The sequence below is a fragment of the Arachis duranensis genome, chromosome 2 (genome assembly GCF_000817695.3).
Source record: "Arachis duranensis cultivar V14167 chromosome 2, aradu.V14167.gnm2.J7QH, whole genome shotgun sequence".
Classification (NCBI taxonomy): domain Eukaryota; kingdom Viridiplantae; phylum Streptophyta; class Magnoliopsida; order Fabales; family Fabaceae; genus Arachis; species Arachis duranensis.
Window position 1 is genome coordinate 226,667 of NC_029773.3, and position 17,211 is coordinate 243,877.

At 32.3% G+C, this 17,211-nt stretch overlaps 1 protein-coding gene across 1 annotated transcript; it reads left to right on the plus strand.

Annotated features, from left to right (window-relative positions):
• Window positions 1-1,683: 1,683 nt before the first annotated feature.
• On the plus strand, window positions 1,684-6,437 carry LOC107460317 (FT-interacting protein 7-like). The gene is given in 3 exon segments (XM_016078674.3): window positions 1,684-1,915; window positions 3,215-4,684; window positions 4,687-6,437. Coding segments are annotated over 2 exon segments (2,961 nt in total). The 5' UTR covers window positions 1,684-1,915; window positions 3,215-3,258; the 3' UTR covers window positions 6,222-6,437.
• Window positions 6,438-17,211: the final 10,774 nt, after the last annotated feature.

The window sequence follows — 17,211 nt, forward strand, 5'->3', positions numbered from 1 at the left end:
ATATGTGTGAGAATTTTTCATTCTACCATTGGTAATTGTAGGTATTTTTATCTTTTATATGTTGGTAGATGTAGGTGTTTTTATCTTTTATATGTTAATTATGTGATAAATGAATAATATTAAATTAATTAATTTTCTTGCAATACAATTTAGGAAATTAATAAATGTCAAACCTACTACTTTATATAATTAAATATCAAATCCAGTACTTAGATAGTTTAGGAAATTAACATATTAAGATTTTTAATGAATCCTTGATAGATGGACCAGTCAGATAAGGCTTCGGAGATGGTTCTTCTTCTGAATCAACATGTCATACCAACTACTCCAATAATGAATGATTCTTTTAATGGCAAGGCTGTAAGTGATTAGGCCATTGGTCGTGGTTACTAATCTCCTCCGATCCAAACCAAACGCCCAAATGGACTAGATCGATTTGGGAGAGGGTGAAAAACATACTTAAGTTAATACTTAAGTTAATACTCCAAATGAATAACTTACATACTTAAGTTAATATTTAAAAAGAAAGAATTGAATTAAATTCATAAAAAGAAATAAAATTACAATCTAGGTTCTGAAAATGGTAAAAAGAAAGTTGTAGTAGAAAGGTGGAGGTGTGGGCCTGTGGGGCACAGGCACCCAATAACATGTGTTGTGTGTTGTTCAGAGTTTTTCTCATAAATCATAATGCCTGCTGCCGCATTACCCTGTTACAACTACCGGACAAATCCAATACATCATACATCCTCGTCACACACCCCACACACAATTTTTTTCCCTTTTTTCTAAGTTATCTTATTTTTAATCAGATTAATTTATCATAATCATAATAATAATATCACCACGTATTGCTTCATATGCTAGGTATGATATTTAGGTTAATTTTTTTGAATATTGGATAAAAATTGGTGTAATTCTTTAATATTGGAAGTTATGGTATTTTACAAAATTACGAGGGTTATAGAATTTGTAGAGTATGAATTATCAGATTAATATTTTTTTAATTTATAAAGACAATACACAGACTGCGTATTGTATTATTTTAATATTAAATTACAATACACAATCTGTGTATTGTAAATACATAGTCTGTGTATTATCAATACAATACGTGTTCTACGTATTGTGCTTGCACAGAACAGCGTTCCCATAATACTGTAAAATTCTATTTTTTGTAACATTAACATAAAACTCTCTCCACTCTTCTATATTAAAATAAAAAATCCTGATACTTACTCTCTTCATAAAATTCTCATCGATTAAAATTTAGATGATAATAATTCTATTAGATAAATAATAATAACATTAAGAATTATTTTGTGATAAAATAAAATGATAAAATGCTACTTTCTCTATATATGGTATTTCTAAATTATTATTATAATAAAAAATATCTCCTATCATTATAGAAAATAAAATAGTAAAAATAAATGATAATTTAAAAAATATCAGACAAGACTAAGAAAATAATATCAAATTAGAAGTTATAATTATCATCTTTTTTTTATAACTGTATATAATATAATATAATATAATATACATTTTTTTGGTGTACTATATATAATAATAAGATAACAAAAAAATTAGTGAAACTAAATAAGAAAAAAAGAGAGTACACAGAAAAAATGCACACATTTTTGTGTGTTGCCATGGCACATGTCTCATGTCAAGATATAATAAGTGCTTGACTCCTTTCCAATAACTTTCCTTTCTCTGACTCTCTACTTTCCCAGAAAGCCAATTCTTATTCATCTTTTTCTTCATTCTTTCTCTCTCTCTCTCCTTTATTATTTATAAATTATAACCCTCTTTCTGCTGTTACTAAACCTTCAAGCTCCAAAAGAAAAAGAGAAGAAAAAAAAGAAAATATATTTTTGCCATTTTGTTCTGTTCTTCAGCTTAATCAGAAGCTCAGGTACGTTTTCAGAATCACCATTTTCTTGTTCGTCATCTTTGATTTTGGTCTATTTGCAACCTTTGTATGATTTTCTTATCTGGGTCTGTGGATTATTTTTCTGATATTCTGTTTTGGGTTTTGTTACAAGTTTTGATAAAACCTTTCTGTGTCTTAAAAGTTATAAGCTTAAACATTTTTTACTCAAATCTGCTATTTTCATTGGAATTTTGGCCATGCAGATACTATTTTCCTTCTGGGCTTCTCATAAATGAGCAAATAAATTCTCTCTTTTTTTTTGTATGGGAACTTTTAGGTGAAGTTTATCAAAGGAAAAGGCTTATGCTAGCTTATTATCTATTTTTTTATGTATAAATTTTAGAAAAAGTTTTGTATAGCTAATTCAGCTGGGAGTACTTAACAATAATATGAACCTTTTGAACTCAGATCCTAGAATAACATAGAATAATGACCCTTGGGGATACGAAGATCGTGACTTTCACCAAAAAAGAGTTGGTATATACATCAGCCTCTACTATGATTAAGTGTTCTTTTTTAGCAGAATTTAGGGAGTACTTTTATCATCTGTCTGTAGAGTTGAAAGTATCTAGTATGTTCCCTTTTGATTCTTGTATTGCCTTTTTTTTTGTTCATGAAGGGAAAAGGACAAATTTGTGGGACTGGTAGGTTAAGGTTTGATGCTTTTGGAATCTACCTCTTTCTTGCTTGAACTTTAAGAATTACTCTCTCTCTCTCTCTCTCTCTCTCTCTCTCTCTCTCTCTCTCTGATAATATCAACTTCCTTTATTTTTATGTTCTGGGTTGCCTTTCATGCTGCCCTTTGTCTATGATAGGTAGTAGGAACCAACTGAATCATAATTGTTGACTTATATAGCTTTACTTCATACTGACGAAAATACTTACACTCACATGAATTCTTATGCTTTTTGCAAGATTTTAGTTTATATCTACATATTTGAAGCAAAACCTCTTATTATTCAAGGACTTGTTTCATCCATTGGAAGTGTAAAAAGAAATTGATATTGATACTCTAACTTAAACAATTGTTTACTTCCCCTGGATGATAATTGTGAATTCTTCTGCCCCTTAGCTATACATTAATCCGATTCCTTAAGCCAACTAGAACAATCAAAGTCTTACAGTTGCTATGGACGCTTGCTATTTCATTACTCATTAAACACATTGCTAGTGGCAGATAGTTGAGAATGTTGTGCAAATAATATATATGTAATATTAGGGTAATAAATTTATATATGAGACTATAGACTTTTCAACCCCATCTGTTTATTTCATTTTTAGGTATATAAGGTTGTCATAATTTTAGTGGAAGCTGCTAATTGGAGATGAGCAATCTCAAGCTTGGGGTGGAGGTTACAGGTGCTCATGACCTTATGCCAAAAGATGGGCAAGGTTCATGTAGTTCCTTTGTGGAACTTCACTTTGATGGTCAGAAATTTCGAACAACAACTAAGGATAAAGATCTGAGTCCAGTTTGGAATGAGAAATTTTACTTCAACATTACTGATCCGAGCAGATTGCCAAACCTGACTCTTGCCGCCTGTGTCTATCACTATAACAAAACCACCGGTTCCAAAGTGTTCCTTGGCAAGGTCCAGCTCACTGCAACATCATTTGTCCCTTATGCAGATGCTGCTGTTCTTCACTACCCTTTGGAAAAGAAAGCTGTTTTTTCCCGCGTAAAAGGAGAGCTTGGCTTGAAAGTATTTGTTACTGATGACCCTTCAATTAAGTCCTCAAGTCCTCTTCCTGATTTAGAACCAGTTACTAATGCAGATCAACACACTGTTCAAGATCAAACACCATCATTCACAAGTTCAATACTGAATGTGTTTTCTCGAAAGAAAAATGATTCAAGGCACACATTTCATACAGTTGCCAAATCAAATGAAGAAAAACAGCATCAATCTTCTTCTTCAGCAGCTGCCAAGCCGAGTTCAAACTATATGACACATGAGATGAAATCTGGAATGCCGCCTCCTTCGAAATTCGTGTATGCAGGTTCATCTTCTCCTTTTGATTATGCATTGAAAGAGACAAGCCCTTATCTTGGAGGGGGCCAAGTTGTTGGTGGGAGAGTTATACGGGGGAACATGCGCCCCAGCACCTATGACCTTGTTGAACCAATGAGGTACCTCTTTGTAAGAGTTGTGAGAGCTCGCGACCTTCCGTCGAAGGATGTGACCGGAGGCCTTGATCCGTATGTGGAGGTAAAGATTGGAAATTTCAAAGGAAGAACCAAGCACTATGAGAAAACTCAAGACCCTGAGTGGAATCAGGTATTTGCCTTTTCAAGGGAGAATCTGCAGTCAAATGTTCTTGAAGTTGTGGTCAAAGACAAGGATATGCTGCTGGATAAAAATGTTGGAACTGTGAGGTTTGATCTCCATGATATTCCTACACGTGTTCCCCCAGACAGTCCATTGGCTCCCGAGTGGTACCGATTCGAGAAGGGAGACAAGAAGAAAGGGGAGTTGATGCTTGCTGTATGGTTTGGCACACAAGCCGATGAGGCTTTTCCCGATGCTTGGCATTCTGATGCACTCTCTGTTGATGGAAGCTCCCCATTTGCTTATGCTCAGATTCGATCCAAAGTTTACCAGTCACCAAGGTTATGGTATGTGCGGGTTAAAGTGATTGAGGCACAGGACTTGCTGGTGGAGAATTCTAGAATTCCAGATACCTATGTTAAGGTGCAGCTTGGTAACCAGATCTTGAAGACTAGGCCAGTTCAGTCAAGCACCAAGACCCCTCCCTTTCGATTGAGGACCGTGTTGGTCCCAACAAGGATGAAACTATTGGGAATGTTGTTATCCATTTGACCAAGGTTGAGAGGCGTGCTGACGATAGACCTATCCGCACTAGGTGGTATGACCTTGAAAAATCCATGTCTTCTGCAATGGATAGTGAAGAAGGGAAAAAGAAGGAGAAGGATAAGTTCCATAGCCGAATCCACATGTGTGTGTGTCTTGATGGTGGTTACCATGTTTTCGATGAGTCAACTTATTATAGTAGTGATCTTAGACCCTCATTGAAGCAACTGTGGAAGAAGCCAATGGGAGTCTTAGAACTTGGTATCATAAGTGTTGATGGACTTCATCCAATTAAAACCAGAGAGGGAAGGGGGACATCGGATACATACTGTGTGGCAAAATACGGCCACAAATGGATTCGCACCCGAACCATTTGCGATAGTCTAAGCCCCAAGTACAATGAGCAGTACACTTGGGAAGTTTTTGATCCAGCTACTGTTCTCACTGTTGGGGTCTTTGATAACGGCCAGCTCAACAGTTCAGACAGTAATAGAGATTTGAAAATCGGTAAAGTCAGGATCCGTATCTCAACCTTGGAATCTGGGCGTGTTTACACTCACTCTTACCCGCTACTAATGCTGCATCCTTCGGGTGTGAAGAAGATGGGTGAAGTCCACTTGGCAATAAGATTCTCATGTTACTCAACACTTGACATGATGCATGCATACTTTAAGCCGCACTTGCCAAAAATGCACTACAAAAGGCCACTCAACATAATGGAACAGGAGAAGCTCCGGCACCAGGCCGTCAGTGTGGTCGCTGCTCGGCTTAGCCGGGCAGAACCTCCACTTAGAAAGGAGGTAGTTGAGTACATGTCCGATACGGACTCTCATCTCTGGAGCATGAGGCGTAGCAAGGCCAACTTCTACCGTCTAATGACGGTGTTTTCGGGGATGCTGTCGGCAGCAAAATGGTTGGGGGAAGTTTCCACATGGAGGAATCCTGTGACAACAGTGCTGGTGCACATCCTATTTCTGATGCTTGTGTGTTTCCCGGAGCTCATCCTCCCAACCGTGTTCCTCTACATGTTTGTAATTGGGATGTGGAATTGGCGGTTCCGGCCTAGATACCCTCCTCACATGAACACTAGACTCTCCTATGCAGATGCAGTCACCCCGGATGAGCTTGACGAAGAGTTTGACCCCTTTCCCAGCACAAAGAGCCCCGATGTGGTCCGGTTCAGGTACGACCGATTAAGAAGTGTTGCCGGCAGGATTCAGACCGTGGTTGGTGACATTGCTACTCAAGGTGAAAGGTTCCAAGCACTGGTAAGCTGGCGAGATCCTCGAGCCACAACAATGTTCATGGTGTTCTGCTTTGTGGCTGCCATTGTCTTGTATGTGACACCATTCCAAGTTCCAATCCTCTTAACTGGATTCTACCTTATGAGGCATCCAAAGCTTAGGAATAAGACACCAGCTGCACCGGTTAACTTCTTCAGAAGGTTACCAGCTCTTACAGATAGCATGCTGTAGAATGCACTCCCCTTTTCATTTTTTTGTCATGGATTCTGGTATCAAATTTTTGGCAGTGCATGTAAAATCTAGTGCCTATGTGTATTGTGTTATGACCCGTGACTTATATATATTAGCCTTTAGTTTTCTGTAATTGGATCTGATTAGATGGCTGTAAAATTGGAACTGAATCAGCAATGAAACCAATTTCACTGCTCTGTTCTTTGAATACTTTTATACGTTGTGTCTATATTATATAGAGATTATGCTGTCCTTCATTTTAAGCACAATGCAAATGTAACTTGCATTTTGTGAAACTCATAAGCAACCAAGGGACAATGCTATGATTAATAAACCAAGAGAAGCTAATGGTATAGATGTCAACATAATAACATTATACGCGGAGAGCTAAATTAATTATATGATATATTAAATTTAAAAGTATTATATTGTTTAAAATTTAATTAGTACAAAACATATAATACATAATAGAGAAATATAGAATCATAAATGAACTCTGTTAATCACAATATATTGAAATGTATTCCTAGTAATAAGTAGAAGTTGTATCAAAGCTAAACGTATTTAGAGATAATTTTTTCGACCACTCGTTTGATTTACACAATATAAGATGGAGTAATAATCACAAGAATGTTATTGAACATATTTTTGTTAAATCTTTTTTACTCTGAATATTTGAAATTAAAAATTGGCGTCATAATAGTTTTAATGTAGATATTAATTATATTTAACTGTTACTTTTTAATTCAATTAAATAATAATAAATATTAAATTTAATATTTTTGTATCATTATTATGTAGATATTTATTATTTTTATTTTATAAAATTATAAAAATTATTATCAATACAAAATTGCTGACGTGACACAATCACATAAACCAATATATCATGAGCTCATTTTATAATAGATTTATATCAACTACTTTTAAGTCTACGCTACTATTAATTATGTTAGTGCATTTGGATAATGTGCTAGGATCTTTATTGTTATTCCTTTTTCGGTTTATTCTCCATGAGTATCTTCAGCAAATTAGTAATTTAGCTCCTGTATTGGATGATAAATTGTTTTTTAAATTCTTATATATTGTAATTAAATTTAACTTTTATGAAATTACATATAATAATAATAATAATAATAATATAAAGTTTGAAACGTTTTACATTGTAATTTTTCTGAAAATATTTTAACCTTCTGGAATTGTTATGGTATAAGTAGAGAATTAGGAAGAATTTATTTTAGTTATATTGTTTTTTATATAGAATTGGTATATGCATAAACATGAAAAATTAGAATCAATTTCAATTTCAGGTTTTAATTTATGCACAATTTCAAACCTCAAACAGAACGTAATAAACATTTTTTTTTGGTTGGTACCATTAAAATATACAAGGTGAAAGGAAATGTATCACAATTAAATTTATAATTAATAACATGTTCTGACAAAAACACAAACTGGCATGAGCAAAGACAAAGAGTAATACAATGGATAATGCTTTTATTTTATTAGAAGACAATTTTTACAATTCCTCATGTGAGCTTAATCCTTATTAGTAAGTGAGTACTTATTAGATTAACTTGAAGAATTTTGAATTATTCATACACTTGCTGCTTGCACTGTTTGCAAAGAAAAACTTTATCTGTACGGTATAAAATTTTTTGCTTTCTTTGAACAAACTGGTAAGTTTTTAGAATTACTTTTAGTATTTTTTTAGTGTTACTTTTTTACCTTATATATCCGTTTCTTTTCTGTCATCCCTTGCCTTGAGTTCGTTTTTTCTTTTTCTTTGGACACCCCTTGCCTTGAGTTCGTTTCTTCTTTTCCTAAGTTTTTAGTGTTTCCTTTAGTTTTTTGTAGTGTTCTTTAAAAAAAATCTCATGTCTTAAACTATTCAAGATGTGATGTTGATAGTTTGATGCATCAGAAAAGATTAAGAGAAAGAAATAAGTTATTTTCATTATTGAAGAGAATGAAAAAGTTAGAATTATGTAAATCTAACAATCCTAACTTGGAAATATTAGCAAAAAAAGACCCAGTGACAGAGTTTTGGTAAGAAAATCAACAAGTTGATCTTTAGAACGAACTGGCATAAAATGAATGAGACCAGACAAATGCTTTTCATGGACAACGTGGCAGTCTACTTCAATATGTTTGGTTCTTTCATGAAAGATGGGATTATTGTCAATGTGAATGACTGACTGGTTGTCACATAATAGAGTGATAGACTTTTGAAGCCGCAAAAAATCCACGAAGAAAGATAACCAACTAGCTTCACAAGTGGCAACAGTAAAAGACCTATATTCAGCTTCTGCAGAGGACTTGGCAACAGTGGTATGCTTCTTACTCTTCCAGCTAACAAGAGAATTCCCAAGCATGAAGCAATAACCGGAAACGGAGCGACGAGTATCAGCGCAGGTAGCCCAGTCAGCATCGGCAAATCCAGTAAGATGCAGATTAGAAGTAAAGGAGAAGAATAGACCAATTGCAGGTGAGCCTTTTAAATATCGGAATACGCGGAAGTAACCTATAGGTGAGAAGTGGTTGCACAGTCTAAAAATTGGTTCAAACGTCCCACAACATAAGAGATATCGGATCTAGTGTTTGTGAGGTAAAGGAGTCGGCCGATGAGCTGTCCGTAAATAGTGTTGTCTGTTTAAAATGGTACCTGATTCCTTTGAGAGTTTCTAACTATAATCAAATGGGGTAGAGAGAGGCTTGCAATCTAGATAACCAAAATTCTTGAGAAGGTCCATGGTGTACTTCCGCTGATAAATGTGAATTCCAGATTTAGAGCGTGCTACTTCCATTTCTAAGAAGTATTTGAGATCATCAAGATCCTTTATTTTAAATTTGTCATCCAAATTTTGCCTGATGGAATTGATTTCGTCAATGTCACTCCTGGTTAAAACCAAGCCATCAATATATACTAGAATGGCAGTGAAACTTTTCAGATTGTTTCTTGATGAAGAGTAAATAATCATAAAAAAACTGCTTATAACCAGCATCCACAAGAGTCTAAGTAAGCTTAATATTCCATTGCCTGCTTGCTTGCTTAATCCCATATAGAGACTTTTGCAATTTACAAACCAAACCTGGTTGTGACACAGCCAAACTGGGTGGTATATTCATATAAACTTCCTTGTCCAAATCTCTGTGAAGAAAGGCGGTATTGACGTCCAGCTGTTTCAAATGCGATTTCTTTGCCGCTGCTAATGCTAACATTACTCGTAGGATAGTCATTTTGACAACTGGACTAAAAGTATTACCATAACCTACTCCTTGCACTTGAGTGAATCCTTTTGCAACTAGCCTCGCTTTGTGCCTCTCTATGGTGCCATCGGGATTGAATTTTACTCGAAAAATCTATTTGCAACCCACAACCTTCTTGCCTTTTGGGAGTTCAGTGAGACACCAAGCTCTGTTATGATCTAGAGCTGTCAATTCATCTTGTATTGCCTTTCTTCAATATTCATGTGCAGCCACTTCCTCATAAGTGCTAGATTCTGGATTTGAGGTAATGGCTAGAGAAAATGACTTATATTTTGGGGTTAGTTTATCATATGACAAGTGTTGTGAGATAGGATATAAAGAGGTAGAGTTGGCAAAGTTGCTAGAGTGAGTTGTGTGGGTTATCATACAATAATAGTCCTTCAAATAAACAGGCAGTTTCTTGACTCTTTCATATTTTCTCGTGATGCAATCATGTGTGATGTCAAAGTGTTGTGATGCAGGTGCATTGTTAGTGTGTGGCGTGGTAATGGGTGCAATAGTGTGTGAGAAAATTGATGAGTACATTGAGCTTGAGAAATGTTCATCTGAATCTGTGAGTGTGGTATGTGTGGGTGATTGCAAATAATGTGTGGATAGTATATCCTATTGAAAAAGATCAATGCATTCTGAAGTACGAGTGGGTACTGATAAAGAGGATTATGTCGATTCAGAATTTCTCAAAGTAAGAATCACTTCGTTGATAGCAAAGTCCAAACCGACAATCTATCCTCTCAATCAAAGTTTAAATTCTAAATACAATTATAACCGAGAGTAATTCAACCTCGGGTCTTTCTCCCTATAAATGCAATTGAAGTGTCACGCTTTCAGTTATGAGGAAAAAGGATTTTGAAATCAAAGAATGAAAGATTAAAGGAACTAAGGAATAAAAGAACTAAAATATGATAAAAAAAAACAAAAAAAAGGGAATTGATGCAAGTAAAAGGAATATAAGATCAAAACTTAGTGAAAATGTTATAAATGCATAAAGAGCCTTAACTCGGGAATGAGAATTAAGGAATCCTATCATCGTCATAACCACAACTATGGCAACTATGATGAGTCAGTCTCGCTTCGTCTATCCATAACATCGAGGAGTAAGTCAAGCAAGCATAATTGACCTCAATCCATAAGTCCTAGCTAACTTACCAAATTAATTGGTAAAAAGCTATCGTCAATGGAAACAAGAGTCAACTAACTACCCAAGAATTGCCACTAAATGTCGGACATTATGACTCTAGTATCCTAGGAACTCAAATCCCAAGCCAAGGTGTGAAAATCTACTCAAAACTCATAATTGGAATTTTCACAAACACCTTGTGGGCATAAAACCAAAACATGTAAAATTGCAAAGGAAAAAGAAAAACTATAGCCAAACTATTCACAATATCAACAATAAACATGCAATTAAGCAAACATAAACCATAAAAGACAAAATTCATCAATCAAAACTTCAAGAAATCCAAAATTGCATATATTAACAAAGTAACTTGAACCAAAAGAAAATGAGAGTAAAGATGATGTAATTAAAGAGAAATTTAAGAGTACTTATAAAAGAGTTGATCAACCCAAGATGAAAACTTGATACTATAAAATACTACAGTAGAAATTAATAAAACCATAGGAGAGAAATTGCTATCTACACTACTCCTACTCCTAATTATGTTCTAAGACTATCTAAGTGAGCTCCCTTGATGTATGATCACTTCCCTTTAATATAGCATCACAAAAGGCTTCAGCAACTCCAAAAATTGGGCCAAGAGAGCCCCAAAATCGCGAGCCACGTGCTTCATTAATGAATCCACGTGCACGGACCTGTGCATACGCACACCTCTAATTTCTGTACTTGTGCGCACGCACACATCAGTGTGTGATTCTCCTTTGTTTTCTTCATGTGTTCTCCATTCTTGCATGCTTCCTTCCACTTCATGTGTTTAACGCGTACATTTAAGAAGCTAAAACGTGAGTATCATCTCAACTTATGTTCTCTCGCTTGATTCCTTCCCGAAGTCTCTTCGGTGGTCGAAAGCTCCCCACGGTTGGCCAACAAGTGGTATCAGAGCCGATGGTTAATCAGTCTCGCTTGATTCCTCAAGCTCCCCACGGTTGGCCCAACAAGTAGTACCAGAGCCGATGGTTAATCGGTCTGGTTGTTTTAAGGGGTATTCAAGGTCGAAAGCTCCCCACGGATGGCTCAACAAGTGGTATCAGAGTCGATGGTTAATCGGTCTGGTATCATCTCATCTAAATTTACATTTATATCATTTTTTTCCTCTGTTTTTACAATGATAATTTTATTCTATATAAATTTTTGTATTTTTTATTTAATTTTTTCTGTATTTTTACAATGTAGGATTCTATATATAAGGGTTTTATTACAGAAGAAGAAATAAAAGAATATCGTTATCACACAGTTTTAGTAGTGGGGCGTGTTACTAGAAAAATTAGAAGAAAAATGAGGGAATACTGTATAATTAAAAACTCGTGGGAAACAAAGTGAGGAAAGAATGGCTTTGGAAAAATCAATCGTAAGGTATTTATAAGTTAATATTGCAAGTGTGAGGTGTATGAAAAATTAAAACTCTTAATCTTAATGTTGTTAGTATTACCATGGTACAAAGAATATAGGAAAGAAACCAAGAATTATTTAAAAGAGTATTATTTTTATTATTCATATTTTTTCTGTGATTATAAGGTTCTTATAATATATAGCCCAAAAGTACGCTAAGAGTACGCTCGTTATAGAATAATATCTTAATAAATTACATTGATTTTTTTTTGAGAAACTACCGTAGAAACTGATTTGATAAATTTAAATTGCTGTTGGGCTATAACAGTGGCAACTACCATAAAAACTAGGTACAATATAATTGACAAATATTATTATTTCACCACAAAATTTGTTGGACAACTATTTCAGAAATGACCAAATAGAGAAATTAAAGAAGGACGAAAAATGCCTGCGAAGAATAGGAGTTGGTGGACTGGATGACCAGGATTGTTATCCAGCAATACCTTCTAATATTTTAAGATGGATGATTACAAATGGGTGCATAGAAGAGAGCATGTGCAAGTTTATAGCACAAAGACAATGTAACACAATTAACAAAAAGGTATCCATTTAATTAAATATTGTTAGAAGTTTAATAATTTTTAATGTAGCACAAAGAGTATTATTTTTATTATTCATATTTTTTCTATAATTACAAGGGTCTTACCAATATATAGACAAGAGTACGCTAAGAGTACACTCGTTATAGAATAATATCCTAATAAATTACATTTATATAAATCGGTCTGGTGTCATCTTATCTAAATTTACATTTATATAAATTTTTTCTCTATTATATATCCGTTTCTTCTTCTTCTTCTGTTCATGACTATGGCTCCCAAAAGAAAGAGAACTATACAGAATGATGTAAAAGTTTTTTTGATAAAATTGTTGTTTTTTTCTCTTAATGATATTTTGAGAGAGATATTAACTTTATTCTCAACAACATACTACAGATCAATAATTGGAAGGAAGTTTTAAAAAAGATGAGGCATCAAAAGAGATGCGGTAAGAATTGTATTATATTATTTTCTTCTTCATTTTGTTTTGAATATACATTTGATATATTATTGATGATTCTGCTGAGTTTTGAGATATTAATTTTCTTAAGTTTTATTTGAATTCAGTTAGTTGATGTTGAATTAATTCTGCTGAAATGGAGTTATAAAATGAATTTTTTTAAGTTAATTTATTAATTATGCTGAAAATGATTTTTGTATGAGAACTTTTAGGGGAAGTTTATCAAAGGAAAAGGCTTATGTTAGTTTATTATCTATTTTTTTATGTATAAATTTTAGACAAAGTTTTGTATAACTAATTTAGCTGGGAGTACTTAATAATAATATGAACCTTTAACCTCTTTTATTTTTATGTTTTGGGTTGCCTTTCATGCTGTCCTTTGTCTATGATAGGTAGGTAGGAACCAACTGAATCATAATTGTTGACTTATAATTAAAACTTATAATCTTAATGTTGGTGTTGTCATGCTACGAAGAGTTTAGGAAAGAAATGAAAAATTATTTAGAAGAGTATTATTTTTATTATTCATATTTTTTCTATGATTACAAGGTTCTTACCAATATATAGACAAGAGTACGCTAAGAGTACACTCGTTATAGAATAATATCCTAATAAATTACATTTATATAAATCGATCTGGTGTCATCTCATCTAAATTTATATTTATATAAATTTTTTTCTCTATTATATATCCGTTTATTCTTCTTCTTCTGTTCATGACTATGGCTCCCAAAAGAAAGAGAACTATACGGAATGATGTAAAAGTTTTTTTTGATAAAATTGTTGTTTTTTCCTCTTAATGATATTTTGAGAGAGATATTAATTTTATTCTCAACAACATACTACAGATCAATAATTGGAAGGAAGTTTTAAAAAAGATGAGGCATCAAAAGAGATGCGGTAAGAATTGTATTATATTATTTTCTTCTTCATTTTGTTCTGAATATACATTTGATATATTATTGATGATTCTGCTGAGTTTTGAGATATTAATTTTCTTAAGTTTTATTTGAATTCAGTTAGTTGATGTTGAATTAATTCTGCTGAAATGGAGTTATAAAATGAATTTTTTTAAGTTAATTTATTAATTATGCTGAAAATGATTTTTGTATAAGAACTTTTAGGGGAAGTTTATCAAAGGAAAAGGCTTATGTTAGTTTATTATCTATTTTTTTATGTATAAATTTTAGAAAAAGTTTTGTATAACTAATTTAGCTGGGAGTACTTAATAATAATATGAACCTTTAACCTCTTTTATTTTTATGTTTTGGGTTGCCTTTCATGCTGTCCTTTGTCTATGATAGGTAGGTAGAAACCAACTGAATCATAATTATTGACTTATAATTAAAACTTATAATCTTAATGTTGGTGTTGCCATGCTACGAAGAGTTTAGGAAAGAAATGAAAAATTATTTAGAAGAGTATTATTTTTATTATTCATATTTTTTCTATGATTACAAGGTTCTTACCAATATATAGACAAGAGTACGCTAAGAGTACGCTTGTTATAGAATAATATCCTAATAAATTACATTTATATAAATCGATCTGGTGTCATCTCATCTAAATTTACATTTATATAAATTTTTTTCTCTATTATATATCCGTTTATTCTTCTTCTTCTGTTCATGACTATGGCTCCCAAAAGAAAGAGAACTATACGGAATGATGTAAAAGTTTTTTTGATAAAATTGTTGTTTTTTCCTCTTAATGATATTTTGAGAGAGATATTAATTTTATTCTCAACAACATACTACAGATCAATAATTGGAAGGAAGTTTTAAAAAAGATGAGGCATCAAAAGAGATGCGGTAAGAATTGTATTATATTATTTTCTTCTTCATTTTGTTCTGAATATACATTTGATATATTATTGATGATTCTGCTGAGTTTTGAGATATTAATTTTCTTAAGTTTTATTTGAATTCAGTTAGTTGATGTTGAATTAATTCTGCTGAAATGGAGTTATAAAATGAATTTTTTTAAGTTAATTTATTAATTATGCTGAAAATGATTTTTGTATGAGAACTTTTAGGGGAAGTTTATCAAAGGAAAAGGCTTATGTTAGTTTATTATCTATTTTTTTATGTATAAATTTTAGAAAAAGTTTTGTATAACTAATTTAGCTGGGAGTACTTAATAATAATATGAACCTTTAACCTCCTTTATTTTTATGTTTTGGGTTGCCTTTCATACTGTCCTTTGTCTATGATAGGTAGGTAGAAACCAACTGAATCATAATTATTGACTTATAATTAAAACTTATAATCTTAATGTTGGTGTTACCATGCTACGAAGAGTTTAGGAAAGAAATGAAAAATTATTTAGAAGAGTATTATTTTTATTATTCATATTTTTTCTATGATTACAAGGTTCTTACCAATATATAGACAAGAGTACGCTAAGAGTACACTCGTTATAGAATAATATCCTAATAAATTACATTTATATAAATCGGTCTGGTGTCATCTCATCTAAATTTACATTTATATAAATTTTTTTCTCTATTATATATCCGTTTATTCTTCTTCTTCTGTTCATGACTATGGCTCCCAAAAGAAAGAGAACTATACGGAATGATGTAAAAGTTTTTTTTGATAAAATTGTTGTTTTTTCCTCTTAATGATATTTTGAGAGAGATATTAATTTTATTCTCAACAACATACTACAGATCAATAATTGGAAGGAAGTTTTAAAAAAGATGAGGCATCAAAAGAGATGCGGTAAGAATTGTATTATATTATTTTCTTCTTCATTTTGTTCTGAATATACATTTGATATATTATTGATGATTCTGCTGAGTTTTGAGATATTAATTTTCTTAAGTTTTATTTGAATTCAGTTAGTTGATGTTGAATTAATTCTGCTGAAATGGAGTTATAAAATGAATTTTTTTAAGTTAATTTATTAATTATGCTGAAAATGATTTTTGTATGAGAACTTTTAGGGGAAGTTTATCAAAGGAAAAGGCTTATGTTAGTTTATTATCTATTTTTTTATGTATAAATTTTAGAAAAAGTTTTGTATAACTAATTTAGCTGGGAGTACTTAATAATAATATGAACCTTTAACCTCCTTTATTTTTATGTTTTGGGTTGCCTTTCATACTGTCCTTTGTCTATGATAGGTAGGTAGAAACCAACTGAATCATAATTATTGACTTATAATTAAAACTTATAATCTTAATGTTGGTGTTACCATGCTACGAAGAGTTTAGGAAAGAAATGAAAAATTATTTAGAAGAGTATTATTTTTATTATTCATATTTTTTCTATGATTACAAGGTTCTTACCAATATATAGACAAGAGTACGCTAAGAGTACACTCGTTATAGAATAATATCCTAATAAATTACATTTATATAAATCGGTCTGGTGTCATCTCATCTAAATTTACATTTATATAAATTTTTTTCTCTATTATATATCCGTTTATTCTTCTTCTTCTGTTCATGACTATGGCTCCCAAAAGAAAGAGAACTATACGGAATGATGTAAAAGTTTTTTTTGATAAAATTGTTGTTTTTTCCTCTTAATGATATTTTGAGAGAGATATTAATTTTATTCTCAACAACATACTACAGATCAATAATTGGAAGGAAGTTTTAAAAAAGATGAGGCATCAAAAGAGATGCGGTAAGAATTGTATTATATTATTTTCTTCTTCATTTTGTTCTGAATATACATTTGATATATTATTGATGATTCTGCTGAGTTTTGAGATATTAATTTTCTTAAGTTTTATTTGAATTCAGTTAGTTGATGTTGAATTAATTCTGCTGAAATGGAGTTATAAAATGAATTTTTTTAAGTTAATTTATTAATTATGCTGAAAATGATTTTTGTATGAGAACTTTTAGGGGAAGTTTATCAAAGGAAAAGGCTTATGTTAGTTTATTATCTATTTTTTTATGTATAAATTTTAGAAAAAGTTTTGTATAACTAATTTAGCTGGGAGTACTTAATAATAATATGAACCTTTAACCTCCTTTATTTTTATGTTTTGGGTTGCCTTTCATGCTGTCCTTTGTCTATGATAGGTAGGTAGGAACCAACTGAATCATAATTGTTGACTTATAATCTTAATGTTGGTGTTGTCATGCTACGAAGAGTTTAGGAAAGAAATGAAAAATTATTTAGAAGAGTATTATTT